A 26,057-nucleotide genomic window follows, 5' to 3' on the forward strand; every position below is an offset into this window, starting at 1 on the left:
AGAACATTTAGCAAAATCTAATGAGTGTATCTAAATGTAGCATTTTGCTAGCCATACTTTTCTTATTTCACAAGCCATTTACTAACAATTTGTACTGGTACATTTAACATTCATTAAAATCCTTGCCTGTTTTTTGTTGTCGTTAGACCTGACAACACAAGAACAAATAACTATTGATTTAATAATTGTTGTTAATGGACATGTTATATATGTCTGAAACAGGAATCATATTGTTTAGATGTAAATTACACAGTGGTACACTTTGTACAACAGTAGCTTTCTAATTCATGATGTAACAGAGTATGATGTCACAAAAATTAAGGCATTGTGGCAGAGTGAGTGAGGTGAAATCCTTTGTCTCCCTGGTAAACTTCCATCACCTGTGTGACTGACAGAGGTTGTACAGATGCCCTCTGCACCCCCCTCCTCCTCATCCATTCCCACCAAACTGACACTACTGAGGGAGAGGGGCAGGTACAGGCAAGGCATACATCACTCACTCCTGAGTCTGTATGTGAGCCCATAGTGTGTGCAAGTGTTGCTAGGTGAGTGTGGTGTGCATATGGGTGTGTGTGGGCTCTTTAGGTGTGACAAGGGATACCACAAATACCCTTCGTCCGACCCTCAACCCAGCCCGCTCTCCACCACTTCTGTCCCGCCAGGGGGTCTTCATTTCAGCCTCTTCCTGAGAGGGGGGTCGGTGGGTGGTGGGGTTGGGTGAGTCACTGTGTTGACCTTGTGACAGCACATCAGACAATAGCACTGCATCGCGGGTACCAAGTAGTGTGGCCTGATGGCTCTTCAGTCTGCACCATCCTCAGTGTGTGTGAGTATCTGTGTGCTTCCTCACACATGCAAGGTCAGGCATTTTATACCAAGCCACACAGTAGGTGAAGGACAACATTGTAAACAATAAAATCATCATCATCAACATCATCAGTGCAAAACTAGTGTATATAGCCCTTCCACATAGTGTTTCAGTCCACTGAGTTACAGATAAAACACTGGCCACACTACTGAACAGCTTTAGTGGGGCCCCTTCCCTGGGTAGTTATGATTAATTCAACTCTGCACAGTCCCTGGGGGCCACATCTCCTGCATGGTTGTGCAATGTCTGTACGCAGCATGGTCATTCCTCTTATCTGCTACTGTGATATTAGCTAATGGACTGCCCCACCTTGCATATGATCTAATATATGCCATTAATGGCCAGCAGGGAGGGTCTCCGGGAATTCACTGCAGAACCCCGCCAAATGCACACACCCCAATCCCCAAAGCACCCTCCCACCCAACCCCAAGCACAACACAGAATAAACCCCCATCTATCTCTCCCCACTGACCAAATGAATCCGAAGACAATTCAAATTAGACGCATTTCTATCTACAATGAATGACATACCGCCAGGTGTACGTGGGGTTTGGATATGCATCTAGAACTTTGATATGCCAGATGTGTGTATATTTTATCTATGTCCATCAAATGAATCCTTACATTATAAGATGTGGATTTTCTAAGGTCCAACACTTCAATCCATAAAACTGACTGAACACAGGTGTTGAGGGCAAATGAATGGAAACCCAAACACTGTGTTTCTATGTTACTGTCAGTGGCTAATATGGTTTTATCCCCTCAAAGCAAATGACAGAACCCACAGCCACTCAAAGTGTAAGGTGGAAACACCTCCCTGTGTGTTCTTCAATGGAAGAGTTATCTAGGTTAGAGCTTTAGCCTGGGTGTGTATGTCTGTGAGCCTGCAGGCCACTGGATTAGTCATGTAACAACAGGTTCTTGCATGCCCTCTAGTCCAGGATCTGTGTTGCCCTGGCAGAGGTTTATATGTTGGTATCAGTGTGGCGTATCCCCATATTTGATATTTCATGCATGGACATTCCAAACGGTCTTTGTAGCTCAGAGTTCCAGTTATTACAGAGAATGAAGCCATTTACTGTCAAAAACATATAATTTATTTTTCTAAATCCCAACAGCTGTCTGTGGAAGTGGGTGTTATCTGCGAGGCCGGAGGCCCTGTTTGAAGTCCAGAGAGTGCAGTGCTGTGGCGAGGGCAGCGTACAGGTGAGAGGTGTTGAAACGCAGGCAGTACACTGGGCTACTCACAGCAGAGGACAGCTGGAACATCTGTGGCAAGGACAACAACAGTTATAAATGGCACTCACCCACGCACATTTGGTTATTATACACCCACACACACACACCTCTAAGCAGCGGGTCTGCCGCTTATCCCACGTCCGTATGACGCCATAGTAGGAGGAGCCACTGGCAATCATGTGATTCCCGTCCGTCTGGATGCAGTAGAGGGCACTGTCATGAGGCTCCTCCCACTCCATGACACACTTCCTGTTGGACAGGAGGAAATTACATCAGAGAATGTTGAGAAAAAGTAGACATCTTTTTCACTTGAAATACAATTAATTGCAGCAGCTGAAATAGTCCAAAATGACAGCATTACAGCACTCATTTTGTTCAAATAACTTTGATGATCTACAGTAAAAAGGCCCACTGCATCACTGTGCAGTGTGACTGGATTTACGAGAGAGTGTACTCTGAAGAATTTTAAAGAAGGCAAATGAATGTGTGTATGTTATGAGGAAGTTACATTTTGTATGTTGGCGTGTGTTTTGTGAGGATGCTGAAACTTCATCTGTTGTTTACGGAAAGGCGCTGGGGTGTTGGAGTGCTGGTTGGGTTTGCAGTGGGGAAGGAGGTGGTGGTAGGGGAAGTACAGTGAGGGAAAAAAGTATTTGATCCCCTGCTGATTTTTGTATGTTTGCCCACTGACAAAGACATGATCAGTCTATAATTTTAATGGTAGGTTTATTTGAACAGTGAGAGACAGAATAACAACAAAAAAATCCATAAAAACGCATGTCAAAAATGTTATAAATTGATTTGCATTTTAATGAAGGAAATAAGTATTTGACCCCTCTGCAAAACATGACTTAGTACTTGGTGGCAAAACCCTTGTTGGCAATCACAGAGGTCAGACATTTCTTGTAGTTGGCCACCAGGTTTGCACACATCTCAGGAGGGATTTTGTCCCACTCCTCTTTGCAGATCTTCTCCAAGTCATTAAGGTTTCGAGGCTGACGTTTGGCAACTCGAACCTTCAGCTCCCTCCACAGATTTTCTATGGGATTAAGGTCTGGAGAATGGCTAGGCCACTCCAGGACCTTAATGTGCTTCTTCTTGAGCCACTCCTTTGTTGCCTTGGCCGTGTGTTTTGGGACATTGTCATGCTGGAATACCCACCACGACCAATTTTCAATGACCTGGCTGAGGGAAGGAGGTTCTCACCCAAGATTTGACGGTACATGGCCCCGTCCATCGTCCCTTTGATGCGGTGAAGTTGTCCTGTCCCCTTAGCAGAAAAACACCCCCAAAGCATAATGTTTCCACCTCCATGTTTGACGGTAGGGATGGTGTTCTTGGGGTCATAGGCAGCATTCCTCCTCCTCCAAACACGGCGAGTTGAGTTGATGCCAAAGAGCTCGATTTTGGTCTCATCTGACCACAACACTTCCACCCAGTTCTCCTCTTAATCATTCAGATGTTCATTGGCAAACTTTAGACAGGCCTCTATATGTGCTTTCTTGAGCAGGGGGACCTTGCGGGCGCTGCAGGATTTCAGTCCTTCACGGCGTAGTGTGTTACCAATTGTTTTCTTGGTGACTATGGTCCCAGATGCCTTGAGATCATTGACAAGATCCTCCCGTGTAGTTCTGGGCTGATTCCTCACCGTTCTCATGATCATTGCAACTCCACAAGGTGAGATCTTGCATGGAGCCCCAGGCCGAGGGAGATTGACAGTTATTTTGTGTTTCTTCCATTTGCGAATAATCGCACCAACTGTTGTCACCTTCTCTCCAAGCTGCTTGGCGATGGTCTTGTAGCCCATTCCAGCCTTGTGTAGGTCTACAATCTTGTCCCTGACATCCTTGGAGAGCTCTTTGGTCTTGGCCATGGTGGAGAGTTTGGAATCTGATTGATTGTTTGCTTCTGTGGACAGGTGTCTTTTATACAGGTAACAAGCTGCGATTAGGAGCACTCCCTTTAAGAGTGTGCTCCTAATCTCAGCTCGTTACCTGTATAAAAGACACCTGGGAGCCAGAAATGTTTCTGATTGAGAGGGGGTCAAATACTTATTTCCCTCATTAAAATGCAAATGAATTTATACGATTTTTGACATGCTTTTTTTCTGGAATATTTTGTTGTTATTCTGTCTCTCACTGTTCAAATAAACCTACCATAAAAATTATAGACAGATCATTTCTTTGTCAGTGGGCAAACGTACAAAATCAGCAGGGGATCAAATACTTTTTTCCGCTCACTGTATTTTGGGGGTTCTGCCAATAGAGATCAATCCTCCATTAGAGCCTCATGAATAAGTGATGCACAGGGACCGGGAGCAGACAGCAGAGATGTCTGGAGTCTCACACACACACACACACACTCCAATGAGCGCATGCTCAATTCACTGTAATTAACCAGGTTTCCATCCAACCAATTAATGCGAATGAATTACCTGACACATTTAAAAACTCACGACAGACCTGATGGAAACAGCTAATTTGTCTGCAAAATCTCCTAATGATGACCTGAAAAAATACGCTAGACAAATAAATTCTGTGACAATTGCGGTGGAAACGCTGTCATGCGCAACTATTGATATAATAACCATAATGCCAAAGAAAACTTGATATGTTATATTGTAGCCTATAGCCCACCACGACGTGGAAATGCATGAAGAGTTTATAGGCAGATTAAATAAGTTATGATGAACTTCACATCGTGGTTATAAGTGTGTGATGAGCTTCATGCAAATTTCCAATAAATATCGAGGGTATTATTTGAATGCTGGTGACATGATGATCGGTGCTATGCTGGGCTAACATTATCAAATAAAAGTTATCTTATCATATAACCTACCCTGTCAACTTTATCAGCGAACAGTTGTCTAGACTAGAAAGCATACGCCAAAAACAGATTGGGCAAGTTTGCCATTTATCAACAGTTTTTCTGAAAAGCCATCAGTAGAGTTGAAAATGCAATGGAAACACAATTAACTTCTGATTTTCATTCGCAAAAGTGCTTTTCATGTGCACTACATCATCACGCACAGCTTTTTATCCGCAACAAGTCAATTTGATGGAAACACTTCTGGTGGGAAAATGCACATCTTCTTTTACTGCGGATTTTAGAATATTCACATGAAAAGCTGTCGCAAATTGGATGGAAACCTAGCTAGTGTGTCCTAAATGGTTGAGAGACACCAGATATAGGCAAATATAGCTCTGATTCGACCAGACTCAAAGGAGTGTCCCCATCACAACACTACTTTGCCTGTCTTGGCATTTAAGGTAAAGCAGTAAAATAATATTGTGTGTCTGAGAGAGTTTGAGCTGTGTCGGTTTCTCTGAGTGTGTTATTCTGGGACAATTTGAGACAAGAGTGCCAAACCTACAGCTGACGTGGTGTGTGGTTAGTCGGACGAGGTGAGAATGCAACAGTTTGCGAACAGAATGCATACACACTGACCATCTCACCCAGAGAATGTCATAGCCACGACACAAAAACAGACACCTCTACATAACTAAATAAAACAATACCACATCACATGAGAAAACTATTTGCCATGACCCAATTACAAAAAGCCATACTATAAACATAAAGAAACAACACCAAAAATATGATGAAACAACCCAACACACAAAACTCACATATTCAACAAGACCATGAGATGATAGATCAACCTGATAAAAGACACAACGTACATCCCAACAACACTACACAACATAAACCCATAACAAGAGACAGGTGCTTTACAACACCAAGACAACACTGTATATCAGACAGAGAACGAAGTGTGTGTGTGTGTGTATGTCGGGCATGTGTTGTTGTCCGCTGGTCAGTTACACTCGAGGCGTCTGCGGGACTCAAAGTCCTGCTTTCAGCGGGAACCCAAGGTCCAGACACCCTGCGCCTCCTCACTGTCCCAGGGAGCCTCCTGGGGGTGCTGTGTGTGTGAATTATTGATGTCTAAAGAGGGACCCCCCCTCCCAGCCAACCCCCTGCTCAACTCCCCAGAGCTAACTGACAATCAGCTCTTATTTGTGTTACTTGACTGATCCCCCCCACCCCCACCGCACCCAAATAAAAAGGCACCCTCCCCTCTGATAGCAGGACCCCGCTTGGTTTGTCGTGGAAATGTGCAAGGGTCTGCATCATTCTGGCACCGCCCAGATTGGACTGGGTAGGGACATACTGTGCTCTTTCTTTTTGGAAGATGGAGGGGAGGGGAATGATTGGACTGTGTTGCTAGTGCTGTTATGTGTGCTGTGTTGACTCATAGCACATGTGTGTGTAGAGGTGTATGCTGTAGCCGTGATGTTATTCTTGTTTTGGTATGGCTCAGAACGCCTCTCTGCCAATCATAATGCTTGGCTGGAATTTACATTTAGACAATTTATACATAAATATGAACAAATGATTGATTGACAGCTTAATATATGGACTAACTGACTGACAGACTGACAGCTGACTGATTGACGGTGTACCTGGGGCTGAGGCGGAGGTCCCAGAAGCGGATGTAGGTATCGTAGCCACAGGTGAGCAGCTGGAAGGGCGACTCATAGACTATATCCAACACACCTGCACCCCGCCGGAACTCTGAACCCAGACAACACAGCAACTCACACCTGAGAGACAGAGAGAGGGATGAGGGAGAAATAGAGAGAAAGTAAGAAGAAGAAAGATGAAGACAGAGACAGTTCAGGAGAAGTTCTGCACCTAAGATCACAGGCATGTTACCCTCTGTATCAATACTATAAAATGCCTGCTGGCTACTAATATGTCCAATACAGGATGTATTTAGTGCTTAAAATGAGGATGTGCAGTGTTCACTTACACCCCTAAGCAACCATGAACAATCAATGGAGCCCCTACTCATTGATGTAAGGTATAACTCATCTTAACCCACGATGAGATGAAGAAAACACTATTTTCACCTGTCTCAGTCTTTATAGTTGATCCTTGATTCACCCCTAAGCTCTCTGTGTGTCTTTATATTCCCATATACCACCTCTCTCTCTCTCTCTCTCTCTATCTCTCCATCTCTATATTCCCAATCCCACTGGCTCCAGACCACCCAGAGGAGATCAAAGTCAACACCTCTCTATCTGGGAGAGGGCTCTGCGACCGATTACAGGGATCCCCCCATGCTACAACACCGTGAGGGATGGAGAGGTGTGTGTGTGTGTGAGTGTGTGTGTGTGTGTGTGTGTGTGTGTGTGAGAGTGTGAGAGAGAGAGAGAGAGAAAGAGAAGACAGCGTGGTGTATGAGTGCACAAAGGATGTGTAAGGTGTGTGTATGAGCAGTACCATGCTCTTGTGATAACAGTCCTCCGTTGGCTGCCCACTCGGCGGCTCTGATTATTGGAGAATAACTTTCCCTCCGCAGGGCGGATTATTGCAGAATAACTGTCTCTTTGTTGCGGTTTAATTCCCTCCATGACCGTGACTGTGTGCTACTCGCAGACCTTTGATACCTGCTCCCTAGCAACCATTTAAAGGAGGCCGCTGGCCCTGGTGACCGCACTCCCTCCCCCTTCTCGCTCGTGCCCCCACTGCTCCAAACACCAGGGGCAGACTAGTAATCCGCCAGCCTCCCCCCAGGGGGCCATCTTATTGGACGAGGGCTTTCCCCATGGGGCGTCTTATTGGATGAGAGCTTTCTCAGAGCTGGGGTCTAAGCCTGGCCAATGGGGAGTCCGTGATGAGGCTCTCTCTCTGGGATATGTGTCTGTGTGGGGGTACCGACCCCTCATTTTCTTTTTACTGCTAAAACCCAGGGCTTAACGCATGCCGGACAAAGAACACCTATACCACTCAAGCCACACGTGAATAATTGACTCATAACTCAAATGTGTCTTATAGACAGCCCCTCCGCCACTCAACCCACAAGGCAATAGGCCAATCAAGTCATAACCTAAATACAATGTCTCACAGACAAACACAATTGAGATGATTGCGTTGAAGGTCTTCGTGGCCCTCTGAAAATGTCAAACACCAAAAGCAGTCTTCACATCTGTGTCAAGATCTTAAAGCCATAATAGCACTGTGCGGTGGATGGCGAGCAGCGAAACAGCCGGGATTCTCAAATTGTTAGGTCACCACTTTTATGAGCCTCAGGAAGATTACAGGACGGAGCATAACCATATAATCTGTCAGAATGACTGTATCTGCTAGTGCGGCTGCCGCTTGCCTTTGAGCTGCGGCTTGATTGTGTGATCTGACCATCTCATGTCTGTGTCCACACCATCACATACTTGAGTCTGGCCCAAAGCATGCCTGAGTGGAAAGTTACATGGCTGAGTCTATGAAATAACCCTGACGAGTCGTTACCGTCACATAGTCTGTCCAAATGTAGCCTGTCACATTCTTGAGTCTGTGAAATCAAAGGGATGAGTCATTACCGTCACATGTTAGAGTCACTGTAGAATACAGTGCCTTGCAAAAGTATTCATCCCCCTTGGCGTTTTTCCTATTTTGTTGCATTACAACCTGTAATTTAAATGGATTTTTATTTGGATTTCATGTAATGGACAAAATAGTCCAAATTGGTGAAGTGAAATGAAAAAACGTACTTGTTTCCAAATTCTAAAAAATTAATAACAGAAAAGTGGTGCGTGCATATGTATTCACCCTCTTTGCTATAAAGCCCCTAAATAAGATCTGGTGCAACCAATTACCTTCAGAAGTCACATAATTAGTTCAATAAAGTCCACCTGTGTGCAATTTAAGTGTCACATGATCTCAGTATATATACACCTGTTCTGAAAGGCCCCAGAGTCTGCAACACCACTAAGCAAGGGGCACCATCAAGCAAGTGGCACCATGAAGACCAAGGAGCTCACCAAACAGGTCAGGGACAAAGTTGTGGAGAAGTACAGATCAGGGTTGGGTTGTAAAATAATATCAGAAACTTTGAACAACCCACGGAGCACCATTAAATCCATTATTAAAAAATTGAAAGAATATGGCACCACAACAAACCTGCCAAGAGAGGGCCGCCCACCAAAACTCACAGACCAGGCAAGGAGGGCATTAATCAGAAAGGCAACAAAGAGACCAAAGATAACCCTGAAGGAGCTGCAAAGCTCCACAGCAGAGATTGGAGTCTCTGTCCATAGGACCACTTTAAGCCATACACTCCACAGAGCTGGGCATTACGGAAGAGTGGCCAGAAAAAAGCCGTTGCTTAAAGAAAAAAATAAGCAAACACGTTTGGTGTTCGCCAAAAGGCATGTGGGAGACTCCCCAAACATATGGAAGAAGGTACTCTGGTCAGATGAGACTAAAATTGAGCTTTTTGGCAATCAAGGAAAACACTATGTCTGGCGCAAACCCAACAGCTCTCATCACCCCGAGAACACCATCCCCACAGTGAAGCATGGTGGTGGCAGCATCATGCTGTGGGGATGTTTTTCATTGGCAGGGACTGGGAAACTGGTCAGAATTGAAGGAATTATGGATGGCGCTAAATACAGGGAAATTCTTGAGGGAAACCTGTTTCAGTCTTCCAGAGATTTGAGACTGGGACGGAGGTTCACCTTCCAGCAGGACAATGACCCTAAGCATACTGCTAAAGCAACACTTGAGTGGTTTAAGGGGAAACATTTAAATGTCTTGGAATGGCCTAGTCAAAGCCCAGACCTCAATCCAATTGAGAATCTGTGGTATGACTTAAAGATTGCTGTACACCAGCGGAACCCATCCAACTTGAAGGAGCTGGAGCAGTTTTGCCTTGAAGAATGGGCAAAAATCCCAGTGGCTTATAGTGACATACCCCAAGAGACTTGCAGCTGTAATTGCTGCAAAAGGTGGCTCAAAGTATTGACTTTGGGGGGCGTGAATTATGCACGCTCAAGTTCAGTTTTTTTGTCTTATTTCTTGTTTGTTTCACAAAAAAATATATTTTGCATCTTCAAAGTGGTAGGCATGTTGTGTAAATCAAATGATACAAACCCCCCCAAAAATCTATATTTTAATTCCAGGTTGTAAGGCAACAAAATAGGAAAAATGTCAAGGGGGGGTGAATACTTTCGCAAGCCACTGTAGCTAGGACTCCATCATACACCAGAAAGTGGTATATAATTTGTTTTATTTAAAGATGCTACTAGATCCATAAAAACAGGTCCTATTTACTACAAGTTAGTTACAATTCTGTTGCTGATTGCATGTCGAACGCCAGTATGAGGGTTTGCGTTCAGCCTAGGATGAATGGTGGCTGGTGCGTGAGAGAAAAAATATCTGTACAGAAAAGGTACTTGCACTCAAACCATGAAAAGGAAAAACTCAAGGAGGCCGAGATGCAAAAATATAGTTAATTTAATCCATGCTCGAGAAAATACAAAAGGTGCAAGTGCTAAACAAAAAAAGGAGCAAATGATTGCATGTCGCCAAGGGTGATGTCTACAATTTGGACGGGGTTTGGACAAGTAAGGGTCACTTGGAGACCCTTACTTGGAGACGTGAAACCTGCAAAATAGATCACATGGCCAGTATACCCCAGAGAGTGGAGAGTGGGAACGTTCTGTGACTGTGACCCCCCTCAAACTTCAGAGTAGCTAGTGCTACTGACCCTGGATGAGCCAGAATGTGGGACTTAACTAGCTGTGATATGGGGTTGACATGAGACGAATCACATTCCCAGTCAATTGAGGAAATTAACTGAAATTCGACTGAAATAAAATATTGAATGCCCTGGTTTGCTGTTAATAAATAGTGAGGATTTGAGATAAATGAAGCCCAACACTGAATTGATTTTGGAAGGTGAGTTGACTATCCGCCATAGGGGGGACTGACTGACTGTTATGAGAGTAGTGACTGTCTGTGATACACAGGGAGTATTAGTCAGTCCTGATTTAAGCCTGTCTGGTCTCACTGCAGGAGTCAGGTTGGCTTTCGGGCCACACACACTCGCACACATACACCCACCCAGTTTGTGAAAGGAACCATTAATGAATTGACAGACTTTTAAACAGGAGAAGCTAAGGGCATTCTCTCTTGGTGTCGGGGGGCTATAGAAAAGCAGTATGGGTGGGGGAGCTCTTGTAAGGTTAAGTCTGGAGTCTAAACTGGGCCTGGGGACGTCCGCCCTGGGAAACTCCTCTGAAAGGATGTCAGACAGGTAGAGAAAGAGTCCTGCTGGGGTTTTCAGACCCTAAAAAAACAGTGGGGACTCAGGGAGCCACGCAACCCGCTGCACGTCCACCTAATTTAGCCCCGGAGCTGGGAGAACCGCGGGACACAGAACTGGGCAGGAATGTACGGACGGAACAATGGCCACCTTTAAATGTCATACGCGTTCTCTCCAAAAACAATGCCCATGCAATTTGTATAACAGAGCAAACTCCCAACGCAGACATTTAAACTCCGCTTTTCAGAGCGGAATGCCAGGAATCTGCCAGGCAAATTTGGGGACCCTTTGACGGAATCTTGGAGCGATGGTTGGGGTTCTTTGATGCTTTTTTTCCTGTTTATCCATGAGCGAAGGCACCATGAAAAGTTGGGGTGCGCTCGAAAACGCCACTTGTGTGGGATCCTTCTGTATGGGTGATCATAGGCTTTGTGCCATCGAGATGAAAAAGACACAGAATTAATTGCAATGGGAGAGAAAATAAATGTGTTAAATTAAAATTAAAGCCACAATGGGTGAATGGTTAAGGTTCCTTTGCCCCACATAAGTGGGAAGGTTTTACATGGCAACACTTAGAAGGGTCAACAAAGAGCAACTGATTTTTAATGAGCCTGTTATAGAATGACGACAGGTCTGTCATAAAACAAGGACATGCTTCATTCAGGTCACGATTTCTAGAAAAATAATAAAAATAGTAAAATTGTTGTTTTGTGAAACTAGATGAATCACATAAATCATACCTACCATTGTAATAGACAGAACACAGAACTACCTCTCTTCCTCCCCCAGTCTCCCTCTCTCCTCTGTCCCCTTTCCTCTCACCTTTTTTCTCCCTTTCTCTCCATCTATATTTCTCCACCTCTTTTCTTAAAGAAAGTGGCAGTCCATGACTTGAGCATCAGCATCTTTGATCTCAGTCACATCCTGTGCCACTATTTTCCACCATCGGATGACAAGTCATTCCTGGAATCAGCAATATGTTGTGGTTCCTGTCTTGTTCAGATCCTGATGCATTCAGCTGCTTTACTAGCTATGTTTGGTGCTGCAGGTGTAACAGTGTCTTGGTTGTGATCTTTTCTCTCTGATGTGTCTGCTGTCAAAGGGAGTGTGGTCACACTAATGCACAGGGTTGGGCTGCTGCTGGTAGTCTTAGGTTGGGGTGGAGGGGGGTGGATCGTGATGGTGGTGGGTCTGGAGAGGTTGAATGTGTTTTCTATGTGTGGGGGGGGATTGTCATGGTCTGGGGGGGTGCTGTGTGTGTGTGTGTGTGTGCATCTGAGATATGGGAAATAAGAGACAGTTACAGATACACAGAGTGCCCCCATAACCCTCACCATGCCCTTATCGGTGTACAGTATGTGCCCTGTCGTCTCCCAGACTACTTTGTTTACCTCAGCTGATTACCAGACATGAAGTCACAATGGGGGAAAACAGATCAGCCAGGCCACTGGTGCCAATCATCATACTACAGTAAAGATATCCAATTTTACAGGACTGGGATTTAAAATATTTACTCCTAAGCTGAGAAAAAAACACAAAACAACAATACCTGAATACTATACTACATGTACATACTACACAAGAGCATGTTGTTAATGTTTTCTAGCAAGAACGAGCACTGGTACACATTGTAACTGTGTCAATATATTTTCGGAACACCTGCAACGCACAAATAACCCCTCCCTTCCCCCCTGTTTCCCCAGCTCAAATGTCCATGTCATTTGGAGCAGGAAGCGCCTTTCTCTGTCCAGCCCGGGACGTGACAGAAGGTTTAATTCGGCAGGTAAAGCTGGGAATTACAGCGGCCTGTCAGGGCTGTATCAGGTTTAAGCTTGGGCTTTCAGTGCAAGGAATTCTCCCAGCCCCCCTTTGAACTTCCCAAAGCAAAGGCTTTTAGACGGGTTGATGAAACAACAACTATCATTACAGCCAGGTTCCACTTTCACTGCCGTGATCAGTTATACTGACAGATGGGCTAGGATGGGAGGTCTTGGAATACTTGGGTTGGAAAGAAGTGGGTTGGTAGGAATACTACTGGTGGAGGATGAGGGTCAGTGGAGTGTGTATCTGTGTGTGTGTTGTGTAGTTAGTTACCTTTCAACATCCCAGATCCGCAGAGGAGAGAAGTTCTCACAGCAGGCCGTGCCGGTCACAAAGGAGCTGTGGATGAGACAACAGAGGAACGTTTAGGAAAACTGGGAATACTGAGACACCTCAAACAGCAAAGCTAAAGTGTGACACCCTCAACAGTCTCCGGTCAGAGACACACATTTATTGTTTCAGTGGGGAAGAAGAAAAGAGGAGAAACTAAAACACTTGTGCTCCTTTGATTGGACTGACAGGTCGGAAGTAGTGGCCTAGGTATGCATGGTGATGCATGGGAGGGACAGGGGTGAACGGAGAGGAGAGGACGGGGTGGAGGGGTGTAGTAGGGTCTGTGTAGAGGGTGGGGTGGACCCAAGGGGAGAGGGGCAGTAGGGGGGCTTCTGTTGGGCTCTGCCCTGGTCTCAGGCTTAGGGCCTCCTGCAGATTTGACTGACAGGGGGAGGTCCAGCACACCCTGGGGCACAACCACCATTTGATTATCTTTTTTATTTATTTTGTACCACTTATTCATTTACTATTTTTCCATTTTACTTCACAGTTTCAGTATCAACTGCTTTCGCACACAATCTCAAGCAAACACGGCAGATCGCAAATGAAAAACAGAGGAATAGACTAGCCAGAGAGAAGCACAGAGATAGATAACTGTGTTGAAGCAGTGGTGGGTGGTTTGGTTGGCGTTTCTTCCTCTGACGGCTGGGTGGGTTGGCAATGGGGTAAGGGTGGCGTGGAGGCGCTTTGGCGTTGAGACAGGGGTAACGAGGGGCGTGAGCGGGGCACAGGAGGGGTGTACTGAGGCACAGGGGCAGCTGTCAGGCCCGTTAAGCGGAGAGGCCCGTTAGCGAAGCCCCCGTTAATTAGTGTTGGGTAAACTCATTTGGTCCAATCAGGGCGGCAGGCCCTCAGCGAGTATGACCTCTGACCCCTGGTGACACAGGATACAATAGGGTTAAGGTCACACTCGCTGCCTGGCCCTTATTACTCTCCATTACTCACATTACTCACCCCTCACTGGGCTCTGCTCTGCTGAGGGAGGAAGGGGGGACACAGCACAGACATACAATGAACCGGTTCTGTCCCCTCGAGCACTGGCCTGATCTAGGGTCAGATCACTCACTGATATTATAGCTGCTAAGGTCAAAGCCTCTCTCGCCTGATGTGGGACAGGTGCCCCCTCCCTAAAACCCCTCACCCCCAATCACCTCCCTGAGATGCTACTACCACCCCATCCTGAAATCGTCACATAGCGCATCCCCATCTCTGTAGCCCCCCCACCCTTCTCCCTCTCCTTCCCAGTCCACTCCTCATTATAAGGACATGCTGGGCCTCTGCTGCGTTTGGGTAACCTCATCAGCTGGCTGCATTATCTAAGGGGCTGTGTGGCAGGGTCACACAAACTAACTCAGCTCCCATTGGGAACCCAGCCAAACTAACACACACACACACACACACACAATATCACACATAAGCAGACAAGCACACACATAATTACACACAGACAGAAACACAGAGGCACGAGCACGTGCACACGCACACTGAGCCCCTGCTGGGAGACGAGCCCAACAGTACCAACATTGTTAGCTCCAAATCAACAAGCTGACCGCACAAGGCGCTCCACGCTTTCCCAAGACCACCGCAAACGCTCCACTTCTGTTAACCCATCCCAATTCTCAGTCCCAAAATCACTTTTAGTTTCCTAACAAAGAACTGAACAACAGCCTGGTCTAGGAATCTATTCAAACAAATTAAATGTTATGAGAATTATTTCTCAGTTAAGAGGATACTCCGATTTTTTTCCTTAGAAATAAAAAAGTAACATCTTACATGTCTGAAAGTCAAACACATAAAAATGCTTAAAGTACATTTTGTGTCATAAACACCATAAAGTAAATGTATGGACTTAGGAAGCAGCATTTGACTCAGTGTTCTAATGATATGTTCATTCTACAGTTCTGTGGGTTAGTGGTGTTCTTTGGTGTCGGGCTGCACATTCTAAGCCACCAGTGTGGCTTTAGCATTTGGCTTGCATCACTAGTCACTACAAAAGTATACAATTTCCATGTGTAGGACTTTCAGCTTACTACCTAAACAGCTGTATGTCACCAAATGGAACAACTACACTCCAGTCTTGCAATGTTTATTCTTCTGAGAGACAAGGGAAACAGATACACACTGTTAGTTTAATTTCTCCTTGGCACTATTGTAGCTTATGGCAAAATAGAAAAGTGAAGCTTATTTCAAAATACAAAAAAGTGAAGCTTACTGCTTAAAATGGGATATGTGGCTATCTGACAAAATAAAATGTTACATTTGACCTGACTCCAATCCTTTCACCATTGCCAAAGATGTAAAGGATTGGCACCACTTTCGTGAAATTCAAAGAATCCCACCCAAACCTATCGCATGAAAAAGAATACTCCAAACAAAACAAGTAAGTCACCATTTATCTAAACTAAGCCCCAGCCAATTACAGAAGAATAGGCTAAATAGCAGAGATGAACCCAGACCCATGCAGGCGCTGGGAATGTAGAGGCATGGCGATGGACTCCAGGGGCGATTTAGCTATGCCCCCTGCCCCCCTCCTCCTCCCTCCTCCCCCCCTCTAGGCAAAAGAGGTTGTTAATTTGTTGCGCTTGACCCCCGGCTTTGTGCCCGCCGTGTATCTAGTTTGTAAAAAGTGCTTTTATCTGCTCTCTAAATATGTCTGAGCTCAAAGGGTTATGATGCTTTTATATCAGCCGGGAGGGGGACAATGGCAGGGGCTCGCCCAGACCCACCCTACACCACACCCCCCTCTGCTCTCCAAAAGCCCCCCTATGCCCCCCCAACTCCCATACCCCCCTCTTGGCCCTTTTGGCTTCTGTTTGTGTCCCCTCTGTCTGAGGTCACCAGGACAGCACCAGGACATTCCACACACAACCCCTCTGCGCTGCTCTGCTCAGCCGGCTGGAACGGAACAGAACGGCTCGCCACCATGTATTGAAAACACAAAACACCATCCAGTCTCGCTATACTAACGGCTATCCTCCAACTAACAACAGCTAAACATTAAAGTTCAGATGATGCCGATTATTAGTATAGTGGATTTCTATAATGTTTTACAACAATAGACTATGCCATTTAGCAGACTATTTTATCCAAAGCGACTTACAGTCATCGTGCATGCATACATTTTACGTCCGGGTGGTCCCGGAAATCGAACCAACTGAGCTATGCTCTACCAACTAAGCAAGGGAGGACCAATAGACAGACACAAATGAGGATTCATTCATTGTGGTATGTGTCAGCTCAGCTCCGGTTCCCTTGAATGATCAGAGACCTTGTCACTCATCTTCTTCTCACTCAGAAACATGAAAGGAGTGACAGTCATTAGGATACTGGTTCATAGAACTAACATCCATTCAATTGACCATTGAACCAGGTTGGCAAATTGATGTCTGTGTGCAAGAGAGAAAACAAACGTCAATGCTTTCAACAAACAATCAATTAAACCTAGACCATCAACGAGAAGAGGGATATTTCAATGTTGATAGAACGCAATTAATTAATGAAATAACAGAATCCGATATACCAACCCATGTAGACTGGGCAGTTGTATCATTAACCCAAAGTATGCCATGATGTAGACCACGAGTAGTGCTGTTTCCATTCTGTACATTGAACCGCAAGTCTAGTCTCTCAGATAGAGCAAGTGAACCCCAGGAACACCTGTATGAGGTGGTGTGTAATGAGAGGCCTGTGTGAGGTGTGTATGTGTGTGTTTGTCAGGTATGTATGAGGTGCTAGTATGTGTATGTGTCTGTAAAATGACTTTGAGCAGTGTGTGTGTGTGTGTGTATGCGTGTGTGTATGTGCATGAGGTGTGCACATGGGTGTGTTTGAAGTAGCTTAGGAGTACCTGTGTGTAAATCTGAGGTACCGTATGTCTGTGGAATGTGGGTGTCAGGTGTGTGTGTGTGTGTGTGTGTGTAATGAGTGGTTCAGCGGAGCTGTGATTATTCTTGCCTCCTGCAGTGCGGGTCCTCCGGCTCTGTGGGCCCCAGAGAAAGCGCCCTGTATTTAGCGTGTGGGAACGCACATTCTGCCCCTTATCGCTGCATTGTTGCAGCCTCTCTCTTTTCTTCTCTTTTTTTAACTAATTGAATTCTTGACTCCTGAGCCACAGACCCAGCCTGAGAGAGACGAAAGAGAAAGACATGAATTTCAGGCTTTTTCTTGCGGTTGAGTGCGGCAGAGCAGTGGGGGTGAAATTGGAGTGGGGGGGGGGCTGGAGGGGGCGTCTCCCTGTACTTTGATACTAGAGGTCAGAGGTCAGCCTCCCTCCGGGGTGAGAAAGTGGCGAATCGGGCCGGTTTATCCAACAATCATTTTCTTTGGAAACTTTCAAAGGCATTGCCCCTGCAACATCTTTGTAGTTGTGCTTGAGGAATTCTAAACAAAACAAACCCCGAAAAAGCGCCCCTTTCTCACCTCTCCTCAGGGTAGCTTCTCCCTCCAGTAGCTTCCAGCCCCCTCCCCTTTACGAGTGGTCAGTATAAACCCCCCTCCCTCCCCCCCAATCTTGCCGACATACATTGTGTAACTACATTTTGCACTGAGAAATGGATTGATGTCATAGGCTCTTTGACACTGAGCGTCAAACCCTAATTGGTTCTTTGGAGTGGTCTGTTATTGGCTATCCCGTGCTGCTAACCCTGTAACACATGCACACAGGTGATCCTCTGGGTGTGTGAGTGACAGCTTTTGTGGCGACTCTCTTATGGAAATACAGTTGGGTCGTTCTCACAAAACTGACATTTGATCCAAAAATTCTCAAGTGTCATTTTTTAACATTGCTCCCCTAATGAAAAGGCCTGAGTTAAACGTAACACTGAAAATACAAATATTTAAAATTGTATTATAAAATTAAATCAGACTTTTTCCCAATTTGAGCTTTTTAGCCATTTCAGTAATGAGAAGGCCAAGTGGGGTAAAATGGGGTGTTTGAGAATAAGAACCTCATTCTGAAGGCATAGAAGCGAATAAATTAACTTCACTTCTACAACTCCTCTAGATTATGCATCATGGGTGAATCAAACTTTTTTTTTTAAAACTGATTGGAGTTTTTACAGGAACTTGAAAAAGTGTTACGGTAATGAGACATGTCCACAGACTGTGTTTGTATGTAATAAATAGTATAGTTTAATGTAAACTTCAACTAGTATAACATTTTTTCTTAAGTAAAATTGTATAAAATTACCCGAGAATTTAATCCGGACGCATTTCGGTAATGAGAATTTGGGGCGAAAAGGTCAAAAATGTAAAATGTATTTAGAATAAGACACTTTTCCAAAAACTAGACATCTTAGTCCTCAGAATGATGGTTGATCTTTGCAGATGCATCATGGTTTTGTAACGCAATTTGCTACAGACATGTTAAAAACTGGTTTCATGAGAATCACCCAGTTATCCGATTAACACCAGAGTTCCAGTCAATCAATTTATCAAATTGCATTTGTATGGCTGCAGTTTTTCAAATAGCCTCTATTTGTCACAAAGTGTCAGACTTAAACACACAATGAAAACGCACAGGTGACAATGGCAAGAATTCCCTAGGAGGGAGAACCCTAGCTTTCATTACATTGTTCCTAGACCATTTTCTTACTCTTCCTACAGAGGAGCAATACAGCAGCAATAAACAGCATCATCACTCAATAAAATAACATATGGTAGGAAATCCAATCAGTCGTGACGACATGCTCTCTCCCGTTGAACAGTGTGACCTGCCACGGCAGCTCCAGCGCCCCTCAACCTGTCCGGTCTTGTTGGCCCATGCCTATCTGCAGGAAACACCTCAGTCAACTATTAACCACCTGCCTGCTTCCTTATAATTCAAATAAACTGTACCAAGAGTGGAAAGAGAGGGTGAGAAAGGGAAAGAGAGAGAGAAGAAGAGAGAAAGACAGATGGAGACATGGTGGGAGAGTGGAAAGGCCAGTATTTGGACCCATGTCCACCCTCATCCTCGCTCACTAATACTGCAAGTCCTCATATCTAATGTGTAGTCTTGGTGGAGGGTTGGGGAGTAAGTGTCCCTTTCAGAGTCAAGTCTAAGACTGGATTTTAAATCTAATTTCCTGCAATTCTACACATTTTGCCATGGGGCGGAGAGAGTTCTAAAGAGCGACTGCCTCTAAAAAGCAACTTCTCTTTTTGAAAATGGCCTATGTGGCATCGATATGAGTCAACATTTTGGTCTTAAAGTCAGTCTCGTACAAAACGGCGATTTGCGAGATGATAGGAAAAAATTGTATGTCATGGAATGAAGGGTACCGTAACAGTTTCCCTTGGGTTGGGTTTATTTCAATCCTTTAGACTTTGTGATCTAGCTAATGATTCGTGTAGCGATGCAGTGGTCTAAGGCACTGCATCGCAGTGCTAGCTGTGCCACTAGAGATCCTGGTTCGAATCCAGGCTCTGTCGTAGCCGGCTGCGACCGTGAGACCCATGGGGCGGCGCACAATTGGCCCAGCGTTGTCCAGGGTAGGGGAGGGAATGGCCGGCAGGGATGTAGCTCAGTTGGTAGAGCATGGCGTTTGCAACGCCAGGGTTGTGGGTTCGATTCCCACGGGGGGCCAGTATGAAAAATAAAAATAATGTATGCACTCACTAACTGTAAGTCGCTCTGGATAAGAGCATCTGCTAAATGACTAAAATGTAAATGTAAATGTAGCCCAATAGGGTAAATGCAGATGGTCAACCCTCAGCCTATTTATTTATAGTGACTATGCTGCATCAGGTGGGCTCCACCTTTTATTGCTAAATTTTACATTTTAGTCATTTAGCAGACGCTCTTATCCAGAGCGACTTACAGTTAGTGAGTGCATACATTTTCATACTGGCCCCCCATGGGAATCGAACCCACAACCCTGGCATTGCAAGCGCCATGCTCTACCAACTGAGCTACACGGGACTAAATAGCACACCTGCCTGATAATATGGACCAATATGTTATTTGGCTCTTTTCCGGGGAGGGGGAAATTATATTTTTGATGTCAACACTACAGCATGGCATTGCCACGTTAGCAATAGCATGGTGGGCTGTGGGAGATAGCATGGTGGGCTGCCCACCAGCTGCCCCCTCTCTCTCTACTCTTTAGATTCCTTGAGCGTGAAGCAGAGACAATTACATTTAAAACACAATGGGCTCCCTTTCTCTCCCTTTCCCCCCCAAATAAAAAACATGCTGCATCCACCATTTTGCTCCGTGTCGCTTTCAACTGTCCTTTAAAACAAGATAAAACAAAACGTTCAATGCCACTAACTGATCCTTAATGGGTAAACGATAACACCTGGGTCATGCGACACAGTTGGTAGAGTGGAAAGCTGTACCATAAAGAGCTAGGTTATTAGATTGATTTTGAGACATTTCCTTATTAACGAGACCTGTGTCATGCAATCATTTTAAATTAATTGGCGGTACCATCACATGTAATATTTGACTAAGCACTGACTAAGATATGACATCTCTCTCCTTGTCTCCCCCTAGCTCCAGGAGTGATGAGTTTGCAAGGGGATAGGTGGGTTTATAGGTTTGTCAGTGAGTTGACACCTCGGTTCCAGGGGTCTATTAATTAACCAGGACATTGGTCAGTGTGTGGAAAGAGCAGGTCCATTATCAGGGGGCAGCAGGCTGAGGCACGGCCAGCAAATTGGAGAATTAATGATGTGGATAATCGCCCGTACTCTCAGATCTGAAGTCCTGGCTGAGCAGACAGAGGCACCGGGGCTCAACATGAGTGTGTGTGTCTGTGTGAGTGTAGTATATACTGAAGGAGTGTTCATGTGTGTGACAGAGAGAGCGAGTGAGTTCATACTATCTGTGGCTGTGTGTGTTCCTACAAGAAAAGTGTGTGTGTGAAGTTGAGTTTATACCGAATGAGTGTATGGCGGGGGTCAATGAGCAGAAACAGCCACTCACTACAGTCTGTCTTCCAGGTCTACCCGAATTCAATTCCAGTCAATTCATGGAAATATAATGCATGAACAATCCACCCAGAAGATGATGGGTGTCTCTGATTGCCTGAATTGAACAGAGTTGACCAGGGACCTGTCAGCCAAGGAGAGCTGCTCTTTGTGGCTGTGACTCATGGTGTTTCCACTCTGCTGCGGATTTAAGGCCAGTTTGACGGATCAGCTGCCTGCCGGTCTGGGGCAGGTGGCGAAGCAGGGATACTGTAACAGCCTTGTGCGTCAGTGTGTCATTAAGGGTGTCTCTGTGTGTGTGTGTGTGTGTGTGCTTTTGTGTGTGTGAGCATCATTAAGTGTGTGGGTGTATAGCTACATGGCTGAGCAATCAAAGGGCCTATGAAGGCAACCCCGCTTTGCCTTGATATCCTGTTTTTTCACCTCTCTCAATCCCTCTTTCACTGTTCGCCAGACCACCTGAGGGAAATAAATATGGTCCTTTTCAGTGACAGAGGACAATGAACCCACCGCTCGGGTTCATCTAGCCCCAACCTCAACTATCACCCAAACCCAAATCGGTGGCTGACAACTGAAGTCAGGGTGTAGTACTGACCCATGGGGGTTGTCCTGAGGGGGCAGGACTCTACCTTCTGTGCACTCATGTATGATGTTAGTGTAGCGGTCTGACTGTTTTGGGACATTCTAGGCATGTACGTTACGTACCTCTGTGTGGGACTAATAGCCACAGACCACACCCTGTCGTTCATAGGGATCGTGTCTCTGGGGAAGTTGGAAGACAAAGTCCAAATCTAAAAGAAAACATTAAGAAAATACTAACATTAAAACCATTGTAAATGCAATAAAAATCATAGTTGTCTGTGGTTGACAGTACACCCTAATATGCCACAGAGGCTGCATTCACACAGGCAACCCAATTCTGATATTTTTCCCACTAATTGGTATTTTGACCAATCACATCAGCTCTTTTCACATCAGCTCTTGTTCAGAGCTGATTGGTCAAAAGACCAATTAGTCAAAAAAAGATCAGAATTGGGCTGCCTGTGTAAATGTAGCCAGGGTGGAACACACAGAGTTTATGATTTCAATTTATTTGCCAAGCTTGCATTTGACACACACTCTGGTTGCCACCGAATGTGACACTAAAGTGGAGCTCTATGTCAGCCAGTATCATCTAAACAAATTGACACATTGGGTGCTAGCATATTAGTGTGTCTCACCCGGGCTGTTCTGTCTCTGGAGCCGCTGACAATCAGTCCTCCTCTGCAGTCCAGGCAATTCACCTCCTGGTTGTGACCTGAGTACTCCATAGAGGACCCATTCCTCCTGTGGTGCACCAGGATCTTACCATCACTGAAAGAGACAGATAATGGTTCATTACATTTACATTTACATTTTAGTCATTTAGCAGACGCTCTTATCCAGAGCGACTTACAGTTAGTGAATACATATTATTTTTTATACTGGCCCCCCGTGGGAATCGAACCCACAACCCTGGCGTTGCAAACGCCATGCTCTATCAACTGAGCTACATCCCTGCCGGCCATTCCCTCCCCTACCCTGGACGACGCTGGGCCAATTGTGCGCCGCCCATGAGTCTCCCGGTCGCGGCCGGCTGCGACAGAGCCTGGATTCGAACCAGGATCTAGTGGCACAGTTAGCACTGCGATGCAGTGCCTTAGACCACTGCGCCACTCAGGAGTATATAACAGACATGAGTACATTAAGTGGAATATGATATATTTGACTGAGAGTGTTCTTCTATGGCCGTGGGTCTGCAGTACTGATGATGCTTCTATGACCTTTAGTCGAAGCATGATCACAGCAAGAATGGCAAGTGAGTATTGAAGCAAAATGATGGACTGAATTTCAACCCCTGATATTATTTCTTTCAGGAGTTTGAGTAAAGGTAATTACTGCTGATTACCTTCCTCCACTAACGAGGTGTGTGTCAGTCACAGCAAATCGACACACGTCTTCCTGGTGTCCTGAGAACAGAGCCATGGGGATGCGCTGCAGCCTCCCCGTGTCCGGCCTCAGATGGTACGCTCCGATGTCTGCAGCCTGAGACAGATACAGCACATCCCCGTCCAGCTGTATCCATGGCAACAAGCTGTGGGGGGAACACACAATCAAATAATGGAAATTACTCAGACATATGTTTTTCTACACCTCACTTCAGACTTCACGGATTGAGTTGTCACAATGACTAAAAGGAGAGAATGATCCTCTCTCTAGTTGAAACCTTGTCAATGGCACAACCAGAAGGGATAGACAGTAAGCCAACCATTGACTCTCTGGATAGTGCTTACTGGTACTCCAAATGAGCTTTTCAGTCCCAACATCTAGAACTATAAGCTATTCAGCAACCATTTTTAAAAGAAATTAACACCTTAAATGTTTAATACCTTTTACTTGAATATAGCTTTATAAAAACAAACTAACAATAACTCTACAGGAGCTCTTTGGCATTTTTTTCTCCCTAAACTTTCACCTGCCAATTCCTGTCGTGTGTTCAGTGGGGCAAGAGATGAGATGGATTACGGAAACTCCTGAATCTACACTGTTGTGCCATGAGGCCAAAACTCACAAACACACTCACTTAATCCTCCATTTGAGCATGACTTCCTTTCTGCAGATCCCATGGCACCAGTTCTGAGATACCTTCACTCTGTCCTTCAGCGGGATGTGGGGATACCTGTAACATGGATAGTGATGTGATAACACAATTATAACCCCTGAAGAACACAACATAAGTATGACCTCCGAACAGACAATGCACACAAACAATGCCCAAAAGGCTTAGAATTACAGCATTGCATGCTGTATATTTGCTGATATGATATGAATATCACAAGGAATAGTGGGATGCCTCAAACAGAACCATATTGTTTATATGCATTATGCACTGAGGAACTAGAGGGGATAAAAGCTGCTAGAAAGATACTTGTCGGACTTGAACCCAACACTGTCGTCCAGAACAGTAGCATATGTGTTCGCATGTGTTCAGGAGGCCTGTGCCAGAGGGGGTGGATGTGGGCTGGAGGAAACAGCCTGCTTCTCTCACAGAGCTGAGGGCTGTGGTATCCTGTAGCACTCCGCAGGATTATAAAGTGTATTTACACTGGCGTTAGGCTGCATCTCAAAGGTTTGATTAGAGTGGCTGTCAATGTGGCATAGGGAGCTGTGCTGGTGGAGAAAGCAGTGATGCCAGAATGGCTCAGGTCCAATTCACAATGTTAGGTTCTCTAGACCAGTGTTTCTAGACCACTCAGTCAGACTCAGGGCTTCCACAGTAGCAAGTGGGAAATAGGCTATTTCTATTTCTTACAATGAATGTATCATGAAATACAGTGTCGTCATGTCAACACAACTGCAGTCATTGGCCGAGAATATTATTCCCAGCATTATGTAGCAGCATGACTGTGTGCAATAAGGAATGTGTTATTATGCAGCTACAACTTATTTGTAAACGCCGTTCAGATATCTATAGCAAGTAACCACGAGGCTATCTGCATGCATTTTTACAACACAGAAACGTTTTCCTGGGGCACCATACTGAAAAATTATAGCCCATGCACTACATGCTACAGTGTTGCATAATTTTGCATCAAGGATGATAGCGGTGTGAATGGCACCAACTGTAGCAAGCCGCGTGGAGATATATGTAAACAACTCTGGGGAAGTCATGATGCTTATCCTGAATCGACCACTGTAGCTTACTTACTGTACGAATAAAAAATGTATCTCTTACACATCAGCTCCTTGTCGTGTAATTCCAGTGTTGATGAACTCTTTTGCTATCTTCCTCCATACGGCGTCACGATTTGCAAAATGGTAAATTGTTGTGCAAACTTGAGAAAGGCGACTCAAAGACTTGTATTCCAAATATGACATAATGTGGTAGAGAACAACCTCTGGTAACTGGAATAAGAACATATTAAGTTCGTATTGAAGGTTTCTCTTTTCCGTTTCTGTGTTGCGCTGTATCTTTCTCTAGGTGTATTGTCTCTTCTATGGTAGTTTTTAAAAAAAGGGTTTAATAGAGGTAAACTGTAATCCATGTTCTTAGAGCGCGTGAAAAAGAGAAGATACAGGAAGCCATTCCAACACAGTGACAGAGATCACGTGGTGACGTCGTGCGACGTAATGACGTTATATACACTACCCCGTCAAAAGTTTGGACACACCTACTCATTCAAGTTTTTTTTTTTTTTTTTACTGTTTTTTACATTGTAGAATAATAGTGAAGACATCAAAACGATTAAATGTATTCTATTCTACTGTATTTTAGTCAATGCCACGCCGACATTGCTCATAATTCCCTTCTTTTACTTTTAGATTTGTGTGTTTGTTGTGAATTGTTAGATACTACTGCACTGTTGGAGCTAGAAACACTAGCATTTCGCTACACCCGCAATAACATCTGCTAAATATGTGTACACTACCAGTCAAAAGTTTAAGAACACCTACTCATTCCAGGGTGTTTCTTTATTTTTACTATTTTCTACATTGTAGAATAATAGTGAAGACATCAAAACTATGAAATAACACATATGGAATCATATAGTAACTTAAGTGTTAAACAAATCAAAATATATTTTATATATTCAAATAGCCACCCTTTGCCTTCATGACAGCTTTTCACACTCTTGGCATTATCTCAACCATCTTCATGAGATAGTCACCTGGAATGCATTTCAATTAACAGGTGTGCCTTCTTCAAAGTTAATTTGTGGAACGTCTTTCCTTCTTAATGCATTTGAGCCAATC

At 44.8% G+C, this 26,057-nt stretch overlaps 1 protein-coding gene across 1 annotated transcript; it reads right to left on the reverse strand.

Annotated features, from left to right (window-relative positions):
- Positions 1-1,321: 1,321 nt before the first annotated feature.
- Positions 1,322-25,398, reverse strand: fbxw4 (F-box and WD repeat domain containing 4). Its single transcript, XM_084153516.1, has 9 exons — positions 25,039-25,398; positions 23,887-23,982; positions 23,212-23,397; positions 22,505-22,637; positions 21,990-22,075; positions 13,311-13,376; positions 6,574-6,714; positions 2,215-2,356; positions 1,322-2,137 (listed from the first exon to the last, which is right to left on the reverse strand). Exons 1-9 carry the CDS (start codon positions 25,221-25,223, stop codon positions 2,006-2,008), a joined length of 1,167 nt encoding a protein of 388 aa, XP_084009642.1. The 5' UTR covers positions 25,224-25,398; the 3' UTR covers positions 1,322-2,005.
- Between the last annotated feature and the right edge of the window lie 659 nt (positions 25,399-26,057).

This window comes from Coregonus lavaretus (assembly GCF_964263955.1).
Source record: "Coregonus lavaretus genome assembly, chromosome: 36".
Classification (NCBI taxonomy): Eukaryota; Metazoa; Chordata; class Actinopteri; order Salmoniformes; family Salmonidae; genus Coregonus; species Coregonus lavaretus.